A 15,462-nucleotide genomic window follows, 5' to 3' on the forward strand; every position below is an offset into this window, starting at 1 on the left:
CACACTCGCCAACGCCCGCACATAGGTTTCCACGTGGGGTGAGGCGGGCACCAGGAGGCAACGTACGCCGTGCTTCCTGGTCATGGTGGGAAAGGGGCCCTGGCCGCTATAGATGGTAGTGGAGGCGGCTGGCTGGAGAAATGACGTAGCGGCAGGCGGGGGGGCTGCCGCCACCTGGGCGTATGCTCTGGGGGCCTGGGGAGGGACACCTGCAGAGCTCGTGGAGGGAACAGCGGGGAGGGGCGCCCCAGCTGGAGATGGGGCCGGGGCATTGGGGGCAGCCCCTGCCATGGAGGGCCTGGTCTTTTTAGCGGGGCCCTTCCCCTTCTTCTTCCCCTGGCCCTTCCCGCCGGCTGGGGGGACTCCCCCCAAATCTGAGGGGGTGAGAGACGTGGCAGCAGTGGAGGTCACCCCGGTGCCCGTCGCTGCTGGTGCCCCAGCGGGGGTGATGGCAGATGGTTTGGCAGCGGAGGTAGAAGCTTGGGGGGGTGACAGAGGGGCAGGCGGGGGAGGGGGAGCTCGGGCTACTGGAGAGGTCTCACCCGTCTCATCCCCCGCCATCATGAGCAAGGAGGAAAGGGGGGGACACCAAAAGGAGGAGGGGAGAGGGGAAGCAGGTCGACCACTCCTCCCCGCTAGGCTGCAGGCAGGGGAGGAGGGCGCCAAAAGGGGTGGGCTGGACGGGGGGCAATCAGGGGTTAGGGGTCAGTCACCGACACAAGGTGGAAATTCCGGCTCCTCTTGGTGCACTACGGGGAGGGGGATTCAACAACATTGAGGGTGCAGTGAAGAGGGTTGCAACTAAAAAGGGGAATTGAACAAGCGCATGGGAGGGGGCATGGGCACACGGAGCGAGGGGCTAGGCGGTCTGGGGGTAGAACAGGGAAACCAAGGGGCTAGCTTCAGATGCTGGGGCGGGGCAAACTAACAAAGGCTGCAGAAGGAAATGGGCGGGGCAGGCAAACAAACTGAAGCTAGTAAGGGGGGCTGGAGCAAAAGAGGAGGCAAAGCAAGTGGCAAATGGGGCAGGTAGTAAAGGGCAAAGCTGGGGGTTAGGCAGTCCGGGGGGGGGCACATGTGCCCATGTGCACTTGCACAAGTCTTTTTTAGCTGGCTGCTGCTTCTGGCCCAAAGGGTGGAAATAGGGCGTGGCAAGCCAAGCAAGCAGCTGAGTCCAGAGGCAGGAGCTGAGGCAGATGGTATACAGCCAGTGGGGGTGGTGGAGGGGGCAGCGGTGGTGGTAATAGTGGTGGGGGTTGGGGGGGACACACAGATGGATCGGGGGGCAGCTCCACACCACACCCCCTGTGTCCCTACAAACACAGTCAAAACCCCCACCACAAGAGCACAGTTTGGAAATTACTCAGTCTTAGGGCCCCCTCCACGGTGGTCTGCAAAGTCTCTAGGTGCTGCCCCACTGGCAGATGATCCTCTTCTTCTCCTCCTCGGGCTTCAGCAGCTCCAGGCAGCGGCCTCTGCAGCAGCAGCAGCTCCAGGAACTCCAGCTGGTCGTCCAGGCAGGCAGAATGGACCCCTCTCAGGTGGTGGTGCTGGTGGTGGTGGTAGTGTCCACAACAGCAGTGGCTGGGGTCCCCACTCCTCCTCTCTGGGGAGTGGGCTAGCAGCCCCCCCCAGGGCTGCAGTTGGAGCAGTAGCAGCACCCAAGAGTGGGGGGTCCAGCAGCCAAGTAACAGAGAACGGGGAGTGTCTGGCCCAGCCAGGGGAGCAGCTGGAGCAGCAGGGAGAGTTTAGGGCCTCGTAGCAGCAGGAGTAGCAACTTCCCACCTCCCTCCAAGCTAGAAGGCTGTGGGAGAGCAGTGGGGGAGGGAGAGAGAGAGAGAGAGATTCGCTCCAGGCTAAACAAATCCTTGGTGCCAGGATCAGTGAAATGGCGGCTGCTCCAGGTCAATTAAGACACCTGAGGCCAATTAAGAACTTTCCAGAAGGCAGGGAGAAGGCTAGGTTGATTGGGACACCTGAAGCCAATCAGGGGCTGGCTAAAACTAGTTAAAACCCTCCCAGTTAGTCAGGTGGTGTGCGTGTCCGGAGCTGAGGGAGGAAGTTGCGCTGTTGGAGAGGCTGAGTAGTACACACCATATCAGGCACAAGGAAGGAGGCCCTGAGATAAGGATGAAATGGAGCTTGAAGAAGTGAGGGCTGCTGTGGGGGAAGTAGCCCAGGGAATTGTACATGTCATGTTTCTAAAAGGTCAGCTACTATAGCTGATACTATTAGGGTCCCTGAGCTGGAGCCCGGAATAGAGGGTGGGCCCAGGCTCCCCCCCCACCTTTGATCCCTGATTAATCACTGAGACTGGGAGACAACAGAGACTGTGCAAGGAAGGATAACTTCTCCTCACCTCTCTCACTGGCTTATGATGAAAATGGCTCAGTAGACTGTGACCCTTGTCTCTAGAGAGAGAAGGGTTACATGCAGGGTCACAGTGAGCCTCTGAGGTTAGCGAAATCAGCCAGGAAACGTGGGACCCACAGAGGTAAGGACAAAGCTTTGTCACAGTTGCTATTTCTTATTTTTTACAATAGTCTGCTGACAACCCATCACAGCATTAGTTTAGTCTGCCCATTTCAGTTAACAGTTGGGTGTTCAATGGATGTGTTTCCAGAGTAAAACTAAAAAATCAGTCTTTGGCTTCCTTGTGTCATCCTTTGTTTCTGCATCTCTGAGTGCCATACTCAAACTTTCACACTGCAACACCTGCATAGCCAAATATTTAGACTAGAGCCAAATATTCAACACCATTAAAGTCAGTGTATTGAGCCATTACTGAATATGTCTGTCATCCTCTCTATTGAAAATGTTTTGTGGTATCTACACATTTTCTATACTTGTCAATGGGTTGAAGAGTATGAGTTTCCACTTGAAAACCACTTATCATTTACATAGCTATAGATAGATAGATAGATGATAAGTACTAAGCTCTTTTTCTAATTTAGGTTCACAAGATAAAGTCAACCTATGTGGATGGACTACTTTCATACATGAAAACGGTAAGAATGTAAAAAAGCTTTCCCCTGTAAATTTGAGTATTCTATATAAGATACTTTGAAATAATTCTGAAGTTTTTTAAAATTATCATATTTTTATTAAAAATATAATCCTTGTTTCTACTTACATGGAAATATTGATAACATAGTATATATAAGCTTTAGAGTAAAATTTCATTTTCACATATTGACTTCTGCAACAATTTACAACATGCTTTTATATTTGGATTTTTTTTTTTACTTGACTAAAGGGATTTATTTCATCTACATGGAATCAGACAGGAACTGTAACTGGCAGACTTTCAGCTAAGCATCCTGTAAGTGAGTGTTTTAGAAGCCTTTTTCATTCAAAGAAAGTGTGGTGAAAATGCATTTCATTGTCAGCCATGTCCAACAGAGGACTCCAGGTTAGCTAAATGGAAATATACACTTTCTTTACATAATTTTGCTTCATGCTCTTTAATATGCACAAAAAATTCCAAACTAGTTTTCCTTTGGCTATCAGAGGGATCAAAGAACTAGTAATTTCAATATTGTATGTAGATGGGAGAGAGGAACAAAATATATAGGTAAGTGGATATTGCACTTTAGACAGAGATTACCTTAAATAATATTGACAACTAGTTTTAGAACAGAGCATAATATTCATTGCTTAGCATTTAGGTTATCTAAAAGAGACAGGGATATTACAAATCCTCAGTTCTGAGCCATGTAGCCTCTGGTTCCTGATATTGTTAGAGCAATTAGTGAAAACTTTTGAACTGAGGTACAACCATTGTGCTCTGTCAGGACAGCAAATCACACCCACACCTTGTAACATAACCCTTCATGCCTTTAAACCCAATACATAAGATGATACTTTTTCTTTGAATTTCTGTCTCATTAACTTTGTTTCATTTCAGTATCTGTATATTTATTCTATTTATTTTTTCTTTTCTTTTTAATATTTTATCTTAATTCTTTACTCCTTGTAGCTAGAGCTGTAATAAGTACCAGATCACACCCATTATATAAACTCCTGTTTTCAGTTGATCCTAATTTTCCAAAACTTTCATCTTTTTGGATTGAAATTCTGAGGCCTGGTCTCTGCTTCAAGATGACTTTTTTATTTAAAAGGCTTAAGTAAAACTCATCTGCCATTTGTTTAGATTGCAGAGAGTGACTGGATTTGACTTTTGAGTCTGACATGTATTTGGTTTGTGTTATTGGTCAAGTCACATAATTTCCCTTTCCTATTTGTGAAATGGCAGTATTAAGGGGAGTTGGGATCTTTCTACTGAATAGGTCAGCCTGCCTTTGAGCCAGTATCTGCATCCTTCTGGGGCTTGTATGTCTTAGGTCATGTCAACTTCATTGGGTCAAAAAATGATAAACCAAAAAATAAATATGTATCAGATCTTATCAGTATGAATGTTTAAAATGAATGACATTTTGCTATTTCTGACATTGTAGTGTACATGTACAGTAAAAAGGAGAAAAGGCTAAACCTGGTTAAATGTATTTAAAATAATGTGCCACAATTATTGCTAATAGCTTTGGGGAATGTAAAGATTAAAGAATGAGGGAACTAAGGCAGGTTTCAGAGTAGCAGCCGTGTTAGTCTATATTCGCAAAAAGAAAAGGAGTACTTGTGGCACCTTAGAGACTAACAAATTTATTTGAGCATAAGCTTTCATGAGCTACAGCTCACTTCATCGGATGCATTTGGTGGAAAATACAGAGGGGAGATTTATATACACACACACAGAGAACATGAAACAATGGGTTTTATCATACACACTGTAAGGAGAGTGATCACTTAAGATGAGCCATCACCAGCAGCGGCGGGGGAGGGAGGAAAACCTTTCATGGTGACAAGCAAGGTAGGCTATTTCCAGCAGTTAACAAGAATATCTGAGGAACAGTGGGGGATGGGGTTGGGGGGAGAAATAACATGGGGAAATAGTTTTACTTTGTGTAATGACTCATCCATTCCCAGTCTCTATTCAAGCCTAAATTAATTGTATCCAGTTTGCAAATTAATTCCAATTCAGCAGTCTCTTGTTGGAGTCTATTTTTGAAGTTTTTTTGTTGAAGGATAGCCACCCTCAGGTCTGTAATCGAGTGACCAGAGAGATTGAAGTGTTCTCCAATTGGTTTTTGAATGTTATAATCCTTGACGTCTGATTTGTGTCCATTTATTCTTTTACGTAGAGACTGTCCAGTTTGACCAATGTACATGGCAGAGGGGCATTGCTGGCACATGATGGCATATATCACATTGGTAGATGTGCAGGTGAACGAGCCTCTGATAGTGTGGCTGATGTGATTAGGCCCTATGATGGTGTTCCCTGAATAGATATGTGGACAGAGTTGGCAACGGGCTTTGTTGCAAGGATAGGTTCCTGGGTTAGTGGTTCTGTTGTGTGCTGTGTGGTTGCTGGTGAGTATTTGCTTCAGATTGGGGGGCTGTCTGTAAGCAAGGACTGGCCTGTCTCCCAAGATCTGTGAGAGTGATGGGTCGTCCTTCAGGATGGGTAGTAGATCCTTGATGATGCGTTGGAGAGGTTTTAGTTGGGGGCTGAAGGTGATGGCTAGTGGCGTTCTGTTATTTTCTTTGTTGGGCCTGTCCTGTAGTAGGTGACTTCTGGGTACTCTTCTGGCTCTGTCAATTTGTTTCTTCACTTCAGCAGGTGGGTATTGTAGTTGTAGGAATGCATGATAGAGATCTTGTAGGTGTTTGTCTCTGTCTGAGGGGTTGGAGCAAATGCGGTTATATCGTAGCGCTTGGCTGTAGACAATGGATCGTGTGGTATGATCTGGATGAAAGCTAGAGGCATGTAGGTAGGAATAGCGGTCAGTAGGTTTCCGATATAGGGTGGTGTTTATGTGACCATTGCTTATTAGCACCGTAGTGTCCAGGAAGTGGATCTCTTGTGTGGACTGGTCCAGGCTGAGGTTGATGGTGGGATGGAAATTGTTGAAATCATGGTGGAATTCCTCAAGGGCTTCTTTTCCATGGGTCCAGATGATGAAGATGTCATCAATGTAGCGCAAGTAGAGTAGGGGCATTAGGGGACGAGAGCTGAGGAAGCGTTGTTCTAAGTCAGCCATAAAAATGTTGGCATACTGTGGGGCCATGTGGGTACTCATCGCGGTGCCGCTGATTTGAAAGTATACATTGTCCCCAAATGTGAAATAGTTATGGGTGAGGACAAAGTCACAAAGTTCAGCCACCAGGTTTGCCGTGACATTATCGGGGATAGTGTTCCTGACGGCTTGTAGTCCATCTTTGTGTGGAATGTTGGTTTAGAGGGCTTCTACATCCATAGTGGCTAGGATGGTGTTTTTAGGAAGATCACCAATGGATTGTAGTTTCCTCAGGAAATCAGTGGTGTCTCGAAGATAGCTGGGAGTGCTGGTAACGTAGGGCCTGAGGAGGGAGTCTACATAGCCAGACAATCCTGCTGTCAGGGTGCCAATGCCTGAGATGATGGGGCGTCCAGGATTTCCAAGTTTATGGATCTTGGGTAGCAGATAGAATAACCCAGGTCGGGGTTCTAGGGGTGTGTCTGTGCGGATTTGTTCTTGTGCTTTTTCAGGGACTTTCTTGAGCAAATGCTATAGTTTCTTTTGGTAACTCTCAGTGGGATCAGAGGGTAATGGCTTGTAGAAAGTGGTGTTGGAGAGCTGCCTAGTAGCCTCTTGTTCATACTCCGACCTATTCATGATGACGACAGCACCTCCTTTGTCAACCTTTTTGATTATGATGTCAGAGTTGTTTCTGAGGCTGTGGATGGCATTGTGTTCTGCACGGCTGAGGTTATGGGGCAAGTGATGCTGCTTTTCCACAATTTCAGCTCGTGCATGTAGGCGGAAGCACTCTGTGTAGAAGTCCAGTCTGTTGTTTCGACCTTCAGGAGGAGTCCACCCAGAATCCTTTTTGTAGTGTTGGTAGGAAAGTCTCTGTGGGTTAATATGTTGGTCAGAGGTGTGTTGGAAATATTCCTTGAGTCGGAGATATCGAAAATAGGATTCTAGGTCACCACGGAACTGTATCATGTTCGTGGGGATGGAGGGGCAAAAGGAGAGGCCCCGAGATAGGACAGATTCTTCTGCTGGGCTAGGAGTATAGTTGGACAGACTAACAATATTGCTGGGTGGGTTACGGGAACCACTGTTGTGACCCCTTGTGGCATGTAGTAGTTTAGATAGCTTAGTGTCCTTTTTCTTTTGTAGAGAAGCAAAGTGTGTGTTGTAAATGGCTTGTATGGTTTTTGTAAAGTCCAGCCATGAGGAAGTTTGTGTGGAAGGTTGGTTCTTTTTGAGAGTATCCAGTTTTGAGAGCTCATTCTTAATCTTTCCCTGTTTGCTGTAGAGGATGTTGATCTGGTGGTTCCGCAGTTTCTTTGAGATTGTGTGGCACAAGCTGTCAGCATAGTCTGTGTGGTATGTAGATTGTAATGGATTTTTTACCTTCAGTCCTTTTGGTATGATGTCCATCTGTTTGTGTTTGGCAGAAACCTAAAGAGAGAGCAGCACTTAACACATATATTTAAGATGTGCTCATTGTTCTTACTTTTCTTATGTTAATGCAAGTGGGTCTATATTTCATTTTACATTGAAACCTAACTGGTTTTCTAACCTAATTCTAGATATGCTGAATTATTAAAACATATTAAATGTGATTACTTCTTATGACTTTGATGGGACCACATAAGTACCTAGATAGACAGAAACTTTCAAGAGACATTTATACAAAACAAATACCTTAGTTCTAATAATACTGACATGTCTTTTAATAAATAAAACTAATTTGATTTCTGTTCGTGCCTTTTTTGAGGCAGGAGAACATATTTGCTTATAAGTGCACTGTGTATATGAAGTTTTAAAAATGTTTCAGTATGACTTCTCTGACATTACAAAGTATCTTGTGCATGTTTCTTGCACAAGATTGTATTTTTAGACATTTTCATTTTCAGCATTAGATAACATGCCATATAAATTGGCTATGGGTATGTGGCAAACAGTAGAAGGTTATGCATTTTTAACCTCAGCTCTTCAAAGTGTATAAATGGAGGGACAGGAGGAGAAAATAGTATTTTTACACTCCAGCATTCAAAATTATCGTCATTTTACATTATTTACATTATACTTTTCATGATTTTGGTTTATAAATGTCTGTGAAAAAGCACTTATGTCTGACATACTAAAGTCAGACAAATGAACTAGCAGAATGCTAAAAGGTTAATGATTATTCTGTCTGTAACGCAATATAGTTTAACTAAACATAATATTTTTCTTTTGTATTTCACAGTAAACTGATACTTGCATCGTAGTATGTATTAACACTATGACCAGAATTTCCAGAAGTGGGGCCACAATTTAAAAAAAACACTCTGCTGCCCTTCAGGCACCTAAATAACAGTCAGCACTCTTCAACTCTTATTGAAAATATTGAAATTATGGTTCCAGTTGTTGGTGCTGGGCACTTTTGAAAATCTAGCCAATATCTTCCCTCCTGATTCAAATAAACAAAACAAAATTTTTCTTATAGTTTTCATAAATATACAACTAAATATTTTTGCAATGATCATCAGCTTCTGTTTTCACTATTATGCAAAAATATTGAAGGGATGACTATACAGGGTCTAATTTTGACCAGGATCTCACAATGTGCTCCCTTATGTGAGGTTAGTCTTACTGCACTACCACCATGTTCTTATCAACTGTGCAAATTGCACCATTACTTATGCTGGCAATCTGTGCATTTAAAGAAGGTTGAGTTTTAAAAATCTGATCCATTTGTGTTTTGTGTGTGAAGAGTATAAGGCATAAAAGAAACTGTTGGGCATTTTGTGTCTCATGCTCACATCTCCCATCATGAGCATGCTTGAGATCATCACGAGACATTAGTCAGGACTTCACGGCAGCTTTAATACTTCAACAAGGAACAGAGATATACTCCTTTGTTTTTCAGGCCAAGTCTAGCAGTCCCAAAAAAAATCCCCAAACCCCAACACCTCACTAAAAAAGTAAGGAGTAACAATTTAATGAAGAATTTACTTGCCCGCATTGTCTCTTCCTATGGTTTGTGTTTGGTCAGACAGACTACCAGTTTGTGGTGGCCCCTTTCGGCCTAGTGACAGGACCAAGAGTGTTTACAAAGTTCATGGCAGTAGTCGCAGCTTCCCTCAGATGTCAAGGTATCCAGATCTATCCCTAACTCAGCGACTGGCTCATCAAGGGCCACTTCAAAAAGCAGGTGCAGCTCAGTGTCGCAATGTTGCGAGTCACTTGTCAAGCTCTGGGCCTGCTGATGAACAAAAATCAACGTTTGTCCTTGTTCAGAAGATAGAGTTCATAACAGCTGTCCTTGACTCCACACAGGCCAGAGCATTTTTACCACAGGCCAGGTTCAGGGCAATGTCAGATCTGATCCAAGTCACTGCACACCCGCTCACCACAGCTCAGGTCTGCCTCAGACTCCTAGGACACATGGCTGCGTGCACCTATGTTGTCCGGCATGCAAGCCTGCAGCTAAGGCCCCTTCAAATGTGGCTGTCCTCAATCTATTCCCCAGCCAGACACCCTTTGGACAGGCTCTTCACGATCCTGCCCCAGGTACTCACCTCCCTCCAATGGTGGTCCAAACCGGATCCAGTGTTGGAAGGTGTTCCATTTGCGACTCCTTGACCCACAGTTTCTCTGGTGTCAGATGAGTCTGACCTCAGTTGGGGTGTGCACCTCGGTGCTCCCAAGACTTAGGGCCTATGGTTGCAAGAGTTGTCGCTTCACATAAATGTCAGAGAGCTCAAGGCCATCCATCTGGCTTGCAAGGTATTCCTTCCCCATCTGTCTGGTTGCGTGATGCAGGTGCTGACAGACAACACGGCCTCCATGTTCTGTGTCAACAAACGGGGGAACCCATGCATCAGTCGTTTGTCAGGAAGTCCTTTGCCTGTGGGACTTCTGCATCCAGTATGCTATCTACCTGGAAGCCTACCACCTTCCCGGAGTTTGGAAGACACTGGTGGATTACCTCAGCAGGTCCTTCTCTCATCACAAGTGGTCATCAGGATGCTCTTCTAGAGGTGGGGAGCTCCCCAAGTGGGCCTGTTCGCTACCAGGCAGAACAGAAAATGCTACCAGTTTCACTCTCTGCAAGGCCTTGACGATGGCCCACTATCCAATGCCTTTCTCCTGTCGTCATTGGGCACTCTGATGTATGCTTTCCCGCCAATCCCTCTGATCAGCAGGGTCCTTTCCAAGATCAAGAAGGATAAAGCTTGGGTTATTAGGATCGCCCCGGCCTGACCTCATCAGCATTGGTTTGGCACGCTCATGGACTTGACACTAGCAACACTATGGCCTCTTCCCAACCTTCCAGACCTGCTCTCTCAGGATCACGGGCAGTTGCTGCACCTGAATCTCACCCCCCTCCATTTCACGGCATGGATGCTGGGCAGCTGAACTCTGAGAAGCTGGCCTGCTCCAGTCAGGTGCAGCAGGTTCTTCTGGAAAGCAGAAAGCCCTCCACTAGGGCTACCTACCTCGTAAAGTGGAAGCGCTGCTTCTGCTGGGCGTCAGAGCGGAATATCTTTCTGGTCAGCATGTCTCTGCAGTCCATTCTGGATTACCTCCTGCATTTAAAGCATCAAGACCTTACCTTTTCATTGATCAAGGTGCACTTGACGGCCATATTGGCCTTCCACCTTGACATCCACGGTAGATTGGTATTCTCACATGAGAGGATGATCAGGCTCCTGAAGGGCCTCGAGAGACTGTTTTCTCCAGTCCAGGATCCAGTTCCCCAATGGGATCTCAACCTGGTCCTTTCCAAACTCACCGGTCCTCCTTTTGAGCCTTGGGCCTCTTGCACTCTCTCTCACACCTGTCGTGGAAAGTTGCATTCCTTGTAGCGATTACCTTGGTGAGGCAAGACTCTGAGATTAAGGCTCTTACATTGGAGCCCCGTACACTGTGTTCTTCAAGGATAAAGTCCAATGGCGTCCCCATCTTGCTTTCCTGCCAAAGGTGGTGTTGCACTTCCATGTCAACCAGGACATCTTCCTCCCAATTTTCTGTCCAAAGTCCCATGCGTCCAACAAGGAAAGGTGTCTACACACCCTAGACATCCAGCGTGCCCTGGCTTTCTACCTTGCACGTACTAAGCCTTTCCGCAGATTGACTCAACACTTCATTGCTGTGGCTGACATGATGAAGGGCCTCCCAGTGTCGGCTCAGAGGATTTCATCCTGGATCACTACCTGCATCCATACCTATTATGAATTGGCGTGGGGGGTGCCTCCACCATTAATAACTGCTCACTCCATGAGGGCTCATGCATCTTTGGCCTCATTTCTGGCCCATATCGCCATTCAAGACATCTGTAGACCTGCGACATTGTCATTGGTGCACATCTTCACAACGTATTATGCTATCATCCAGCAAGCCAGGGATGACGCTGGATTTGGCAGAGCTGTGTTGCAATCGACTTATCTGTGAACTCCTACCTGCCTCTGAAGGTACTGCTTGGGAGTCATCTACAATGGAATGGACATGAGCAAGCATTCGTAACTGTTGTTCTTTGAGATGTTGCTCATATCTATTCCATGACCCATCTTCCTTCCCCTCTGTTGGAGTTCCAGCAAGAAGGAACTGAGGGAGGGAGCCGGCAGCACCCCTTATACCAGCGCACATATGCACCACTCCAGACAGCACCAGAGATAGTCCCCTATGGATCCAACTGAGGGAAAAACTTCAGGCGAGCACACACCCCTACAATGGAATGGACTGAGCAACACATCTTGAAGAACAACAGTTAAGAAAGGTGAGTAACTTTTTTCTTTTGTGTTATAGTAAGCTGAGCTGCTCTATGATTCGTGCCCAGTGAATTGTGAGATAATTCTGGACACATGGATGGAATTTTGGGAAGGCATTGGAAGACTATCAGCACTCAAATGATTTAGTCTGCATCCTGAGTGCATGGCAGGTTACTCTCGAGAGTGAAAGTGGAAACCATGCTAATCCACATCCTACCTGTGCCAGCTAACCCATTTAAAAATCACCACTTAACTTGGGTAAGAGGCTTTTGTGTGTGGATGGGAGAAGGAGTTAAGAATAGCACCCAAGTAAGAGCCAGAAATATTCCCTGTGTAATATGGTTGATATTGAGGCAGTGAAGAAATTTTAATGGGGCCATTGAGCCCAAAGATGGTATTTGCATGGCTAAACTCTGTCACTGAATTCACTCAGAGAGTAGAGATGTGATCCATCATGCCAACAATTATTTCCTTCCAAATGTCCACAAATACTGGTCTGGGAAATCAGCAGGAGAGATCTGTCCTTTTGTGGGGAAGGATCACAGACTTCAAAGCATAATATTAGTGAGTATCCATAATTCCTCATATAGTGCTAATACATACATTTCACAATGATATTAATCACCAATGTGTCACCAGTTCACATATGATACCTTATGTGACCCATTGTAGATACAGATTATGACAATAATGAGTTAGCATACACTGGGCTAGTCAAGCCAGCTGAAACTCACAGCTACATACTAGGAAGTCCCTTGCCATCTGGTGAGGTACTCTTAAGGTTACACCTCCCCTCTTACAAAACTGGTGGAGAGTTAGCCACTGGCTGACCTGGAGGCAGCAGGTCAGAATCATCTTTCCTGGACAGAGCATCTGCCACCATATTTTCTTTCCCCTTTATATGGCAAATCCTGTTTTGTCCCCTTTGTCTGCTCATAGTATCCAAGACATCATATAAGAATAGCCACACTGGGTCAGACCAATGGTCCATCTAGCCCAGTGCCAGATGACAGACATAATATCAGTGTTCCTGTAATTTCACCTACAGTGTTGTTCCAAACATTTCACAGTGAAATCAATGAACAAACTATATATTACATGTCACCTTTTAAATAAATATGACACCAGGATGTGAGGTGTAGTGAGTATGTCAGAATTGATAAGAGTGGCCAAATACAGTGTTGTTGTAGGCATGTCCCAGGATATTAGAGAGACAAGGTGGGCGAGGTAACATCTTTTATTTGACCAGCTTCTGTTGGTGAGAGAGACAAACTTTGGAGCTACACAGAGCTCTTCCTCAGCTTTGGGAAAGGTACTCAGAGTATCAAAGCTAAATACAAGATAGACCAGATAATTTAGCATAAGTAGTAGTTAACACATATTCTGAGGGACCATTCAAGGTGATGTGGCCCATTAACATTCTTGTAGTTATAGGATAAAAAGGGGGGGTTAGGGGTTACAGATTGTTGTAATAAGCCATAAATCCAGTGTCTTTATTAAGACCATGATTTTTAGTGTCTAGCAGGTTATGAATTCAAGCTTCCAGGCTCATCCTTTGAAAGTGTTGTGCAGGTTTCCTTTGAGATGAGGACTGATAGGTCACAGATAGAGTGATCGCTTTGTGAAAAGTGTTCACCCACAGGTGATATGGTGTTTTTGTCTTTCATCATTTTCCTATGTGAGTTCATTTGAGAGCATAGTGGTTGTCTGGTTTCACCCTCATAGTTGTTTGTTGGGGCATTTAGTCACTGAGTGACGTACACCACGTGTTATGATAAGCAAGTGTAGGATCCATGAATCTTAAAAGATGTGTTGTGGGGGGGCATTGATTGTTGTAGCCGGGGCCAGAGTTACACCTTATGAACCCCAAGGCACAGCATCTGCAGCACCCCTGCTTCCCGCATATGGCTGACCTTCGTGTTGCGCACAGTTTTAGAGAGGTAAGGTGCCCCCAGAATACCAGCGCCCCAACACACATGCCTACTGTGCCTAATTGCAAATCTAGCTTGATTGTAGAAGTTCTGCGTCTGTTATTTCTGGCAGGGTCTGGTGCCGCTTTGAGTTGGTGTGTCCTGGTCTGTGGGGAACTTGTTTCTGATGATGAGGTAGGAGTAGTTGGGTAGTTGTTTGAAGGTCAGAAGAGGAGGTTCAGGAAAGTTTTTTTTTTTCAGGATGGGGTCCCCATCGAGTATGGGTTGTAGCTGTTTGATGATACACAGTCTGGGTTCAAGTGTGAGGTGGTAGGTGACAATTAAGGGTGTGTGGTCGGAGCGGGTTTTATTTCTATATTGAAGCAGGTTCTCTTGGGGTATTTGGGTGGTCCGTTCCATGATGCAATCTACTTCTCTGGTGGAGTGTCCTTGTTTGGTGATGGTGGTTTTGAGTGTGTTAAGGTGTATATCCCAGACTTTCTCCTCAGAGCATATTCTGTGGTATCTGAGTGCCTGGCTATAGATAACTGATTTCTTTGTTTGTTTTGGGGTAGTTACTAGACCTATGAAGGTAGATGTGGTGATCCGTGGGTTTCTTGAACATAGTTGTCTGTAGGATTCCATAGTGAAGTAACCACCCCAGAGCAAAACGAATGATAAAAGGTTTAGAAAACATGACCCCTGAGGACAGGTTAAAAACCTGGGCATGTTTAGTGTTGAGAAGAGTGAAGTGGGGACCTGATCAGTCTTCAAATATGTTTAGGACCATTATAAAGAGAACAGTGATTAGTTGTGCTTTGTGTCCATTGAAGATAGGACAAGAAGTAATTGGCTTGATCTTCAGCAAGAGAGATTTTTCTATCTATAAGGAATAGGCTACCAAGGGCAAACACTTGTCGGGAATGGTCTAGGTATACTTGGCCCTGTTTCAGTGTGAGGCGGGAGATGGACTAGATGATCTCTCAAGGTCCCTATTTCTGTGATTCTGTGACTTACAGTAACTTTCCACTAGCCCTTCCCCCAGCAGCTCCACAACTCACAAATATTTCTTTTTGACTTTCAGTGAACTAGACTTTACCCTGAATAGATCAGCATGCTTGACAGTCAGTGCATGTGACTTTTTCATGTTGTTTTTTGTTTTTTGTTTTGTTGTTTTATGCAGTAGTGCTCACATTATCTCCCCCTCCCCCCATGACCCAGTTTAGTTTAACTTTGTTTCTTCTATTTTTCCTCAACGCTGGTGTGTCTGGAGTTTGATTTCTTCACCTGCATTATAAATATACAGTGCATAGCTGATTCATTTCTCACTAGCAACAGAAAGCAATGTATAGTAATATAGCACATCCTTAAATGAGTGCATTTTGGAACTGTGATCTTTCTGTAGACATTATAAATGTTTATTTACAACTGGATGGCTGAATACATTTTGTATTTGTGAAAAGCTAAAAATAAAACACTTTAACTCTTCAGTTAAATTCCTTTATTACAGTACCATGCCATTCCTAGTTATCCTCTTTTCATTCTGTTGCAGATAATCTGTGTTTATTATAAATAGAGCTAATGGGGGTCCCTTTTCTGAGTATATTTTTATAGCTAAATAAATTCTTTTCTTGAATGAATACATATGTTAGAATCTTATCTTCCATTTCTTCATGCTGCTGTTTTTAGTTCTTTTGCTGCTAATCTTCTTATTAAATGTACTAACTACATTCCTAAATTAAC

General features: G+C 44.9%; 1 protein-coding gene across 1 annotated transcript in view; it reads left to right on the forward strand.

Moving 5' to 3' along the window:
- The window catches only part of POLN (DNA polymerase nu), a 212,055-nt gene that overhangs the window by 111,341 nt on the left and 85,252 nt on the right, over positions 1-15,462 (forward strand). Inside the window, exons 14-15 of the mRNA XM_043513854.1 lie at positions 2,955-3,008; positions 3,257-3,322. Coding sequence (XP_043369789.1) covers positions 2,955-3,008; positions 3,257-3,322 — 120 coding nt within the window. The remainder of the gene's footprint in view (positions 1-2,954; positions 3,009-3,256; positions 3,323-15,462) is intronic.

This window comes from Dermochelys coriacea, chromosome 4, assembly GCF_009764565.3.
Source record: "Dermochelys coriacea isolate rDerCor1 chromosome 4, rDerCor1.pri.v4, whole genome shotgun sequence".
Taxonomy (NCBI): domain Eukaryota; kingdom Metazoa; phylum Chordata; order Testudines; family Dermochelyidae; genus Dermochelys; species Dermochelys coriacea.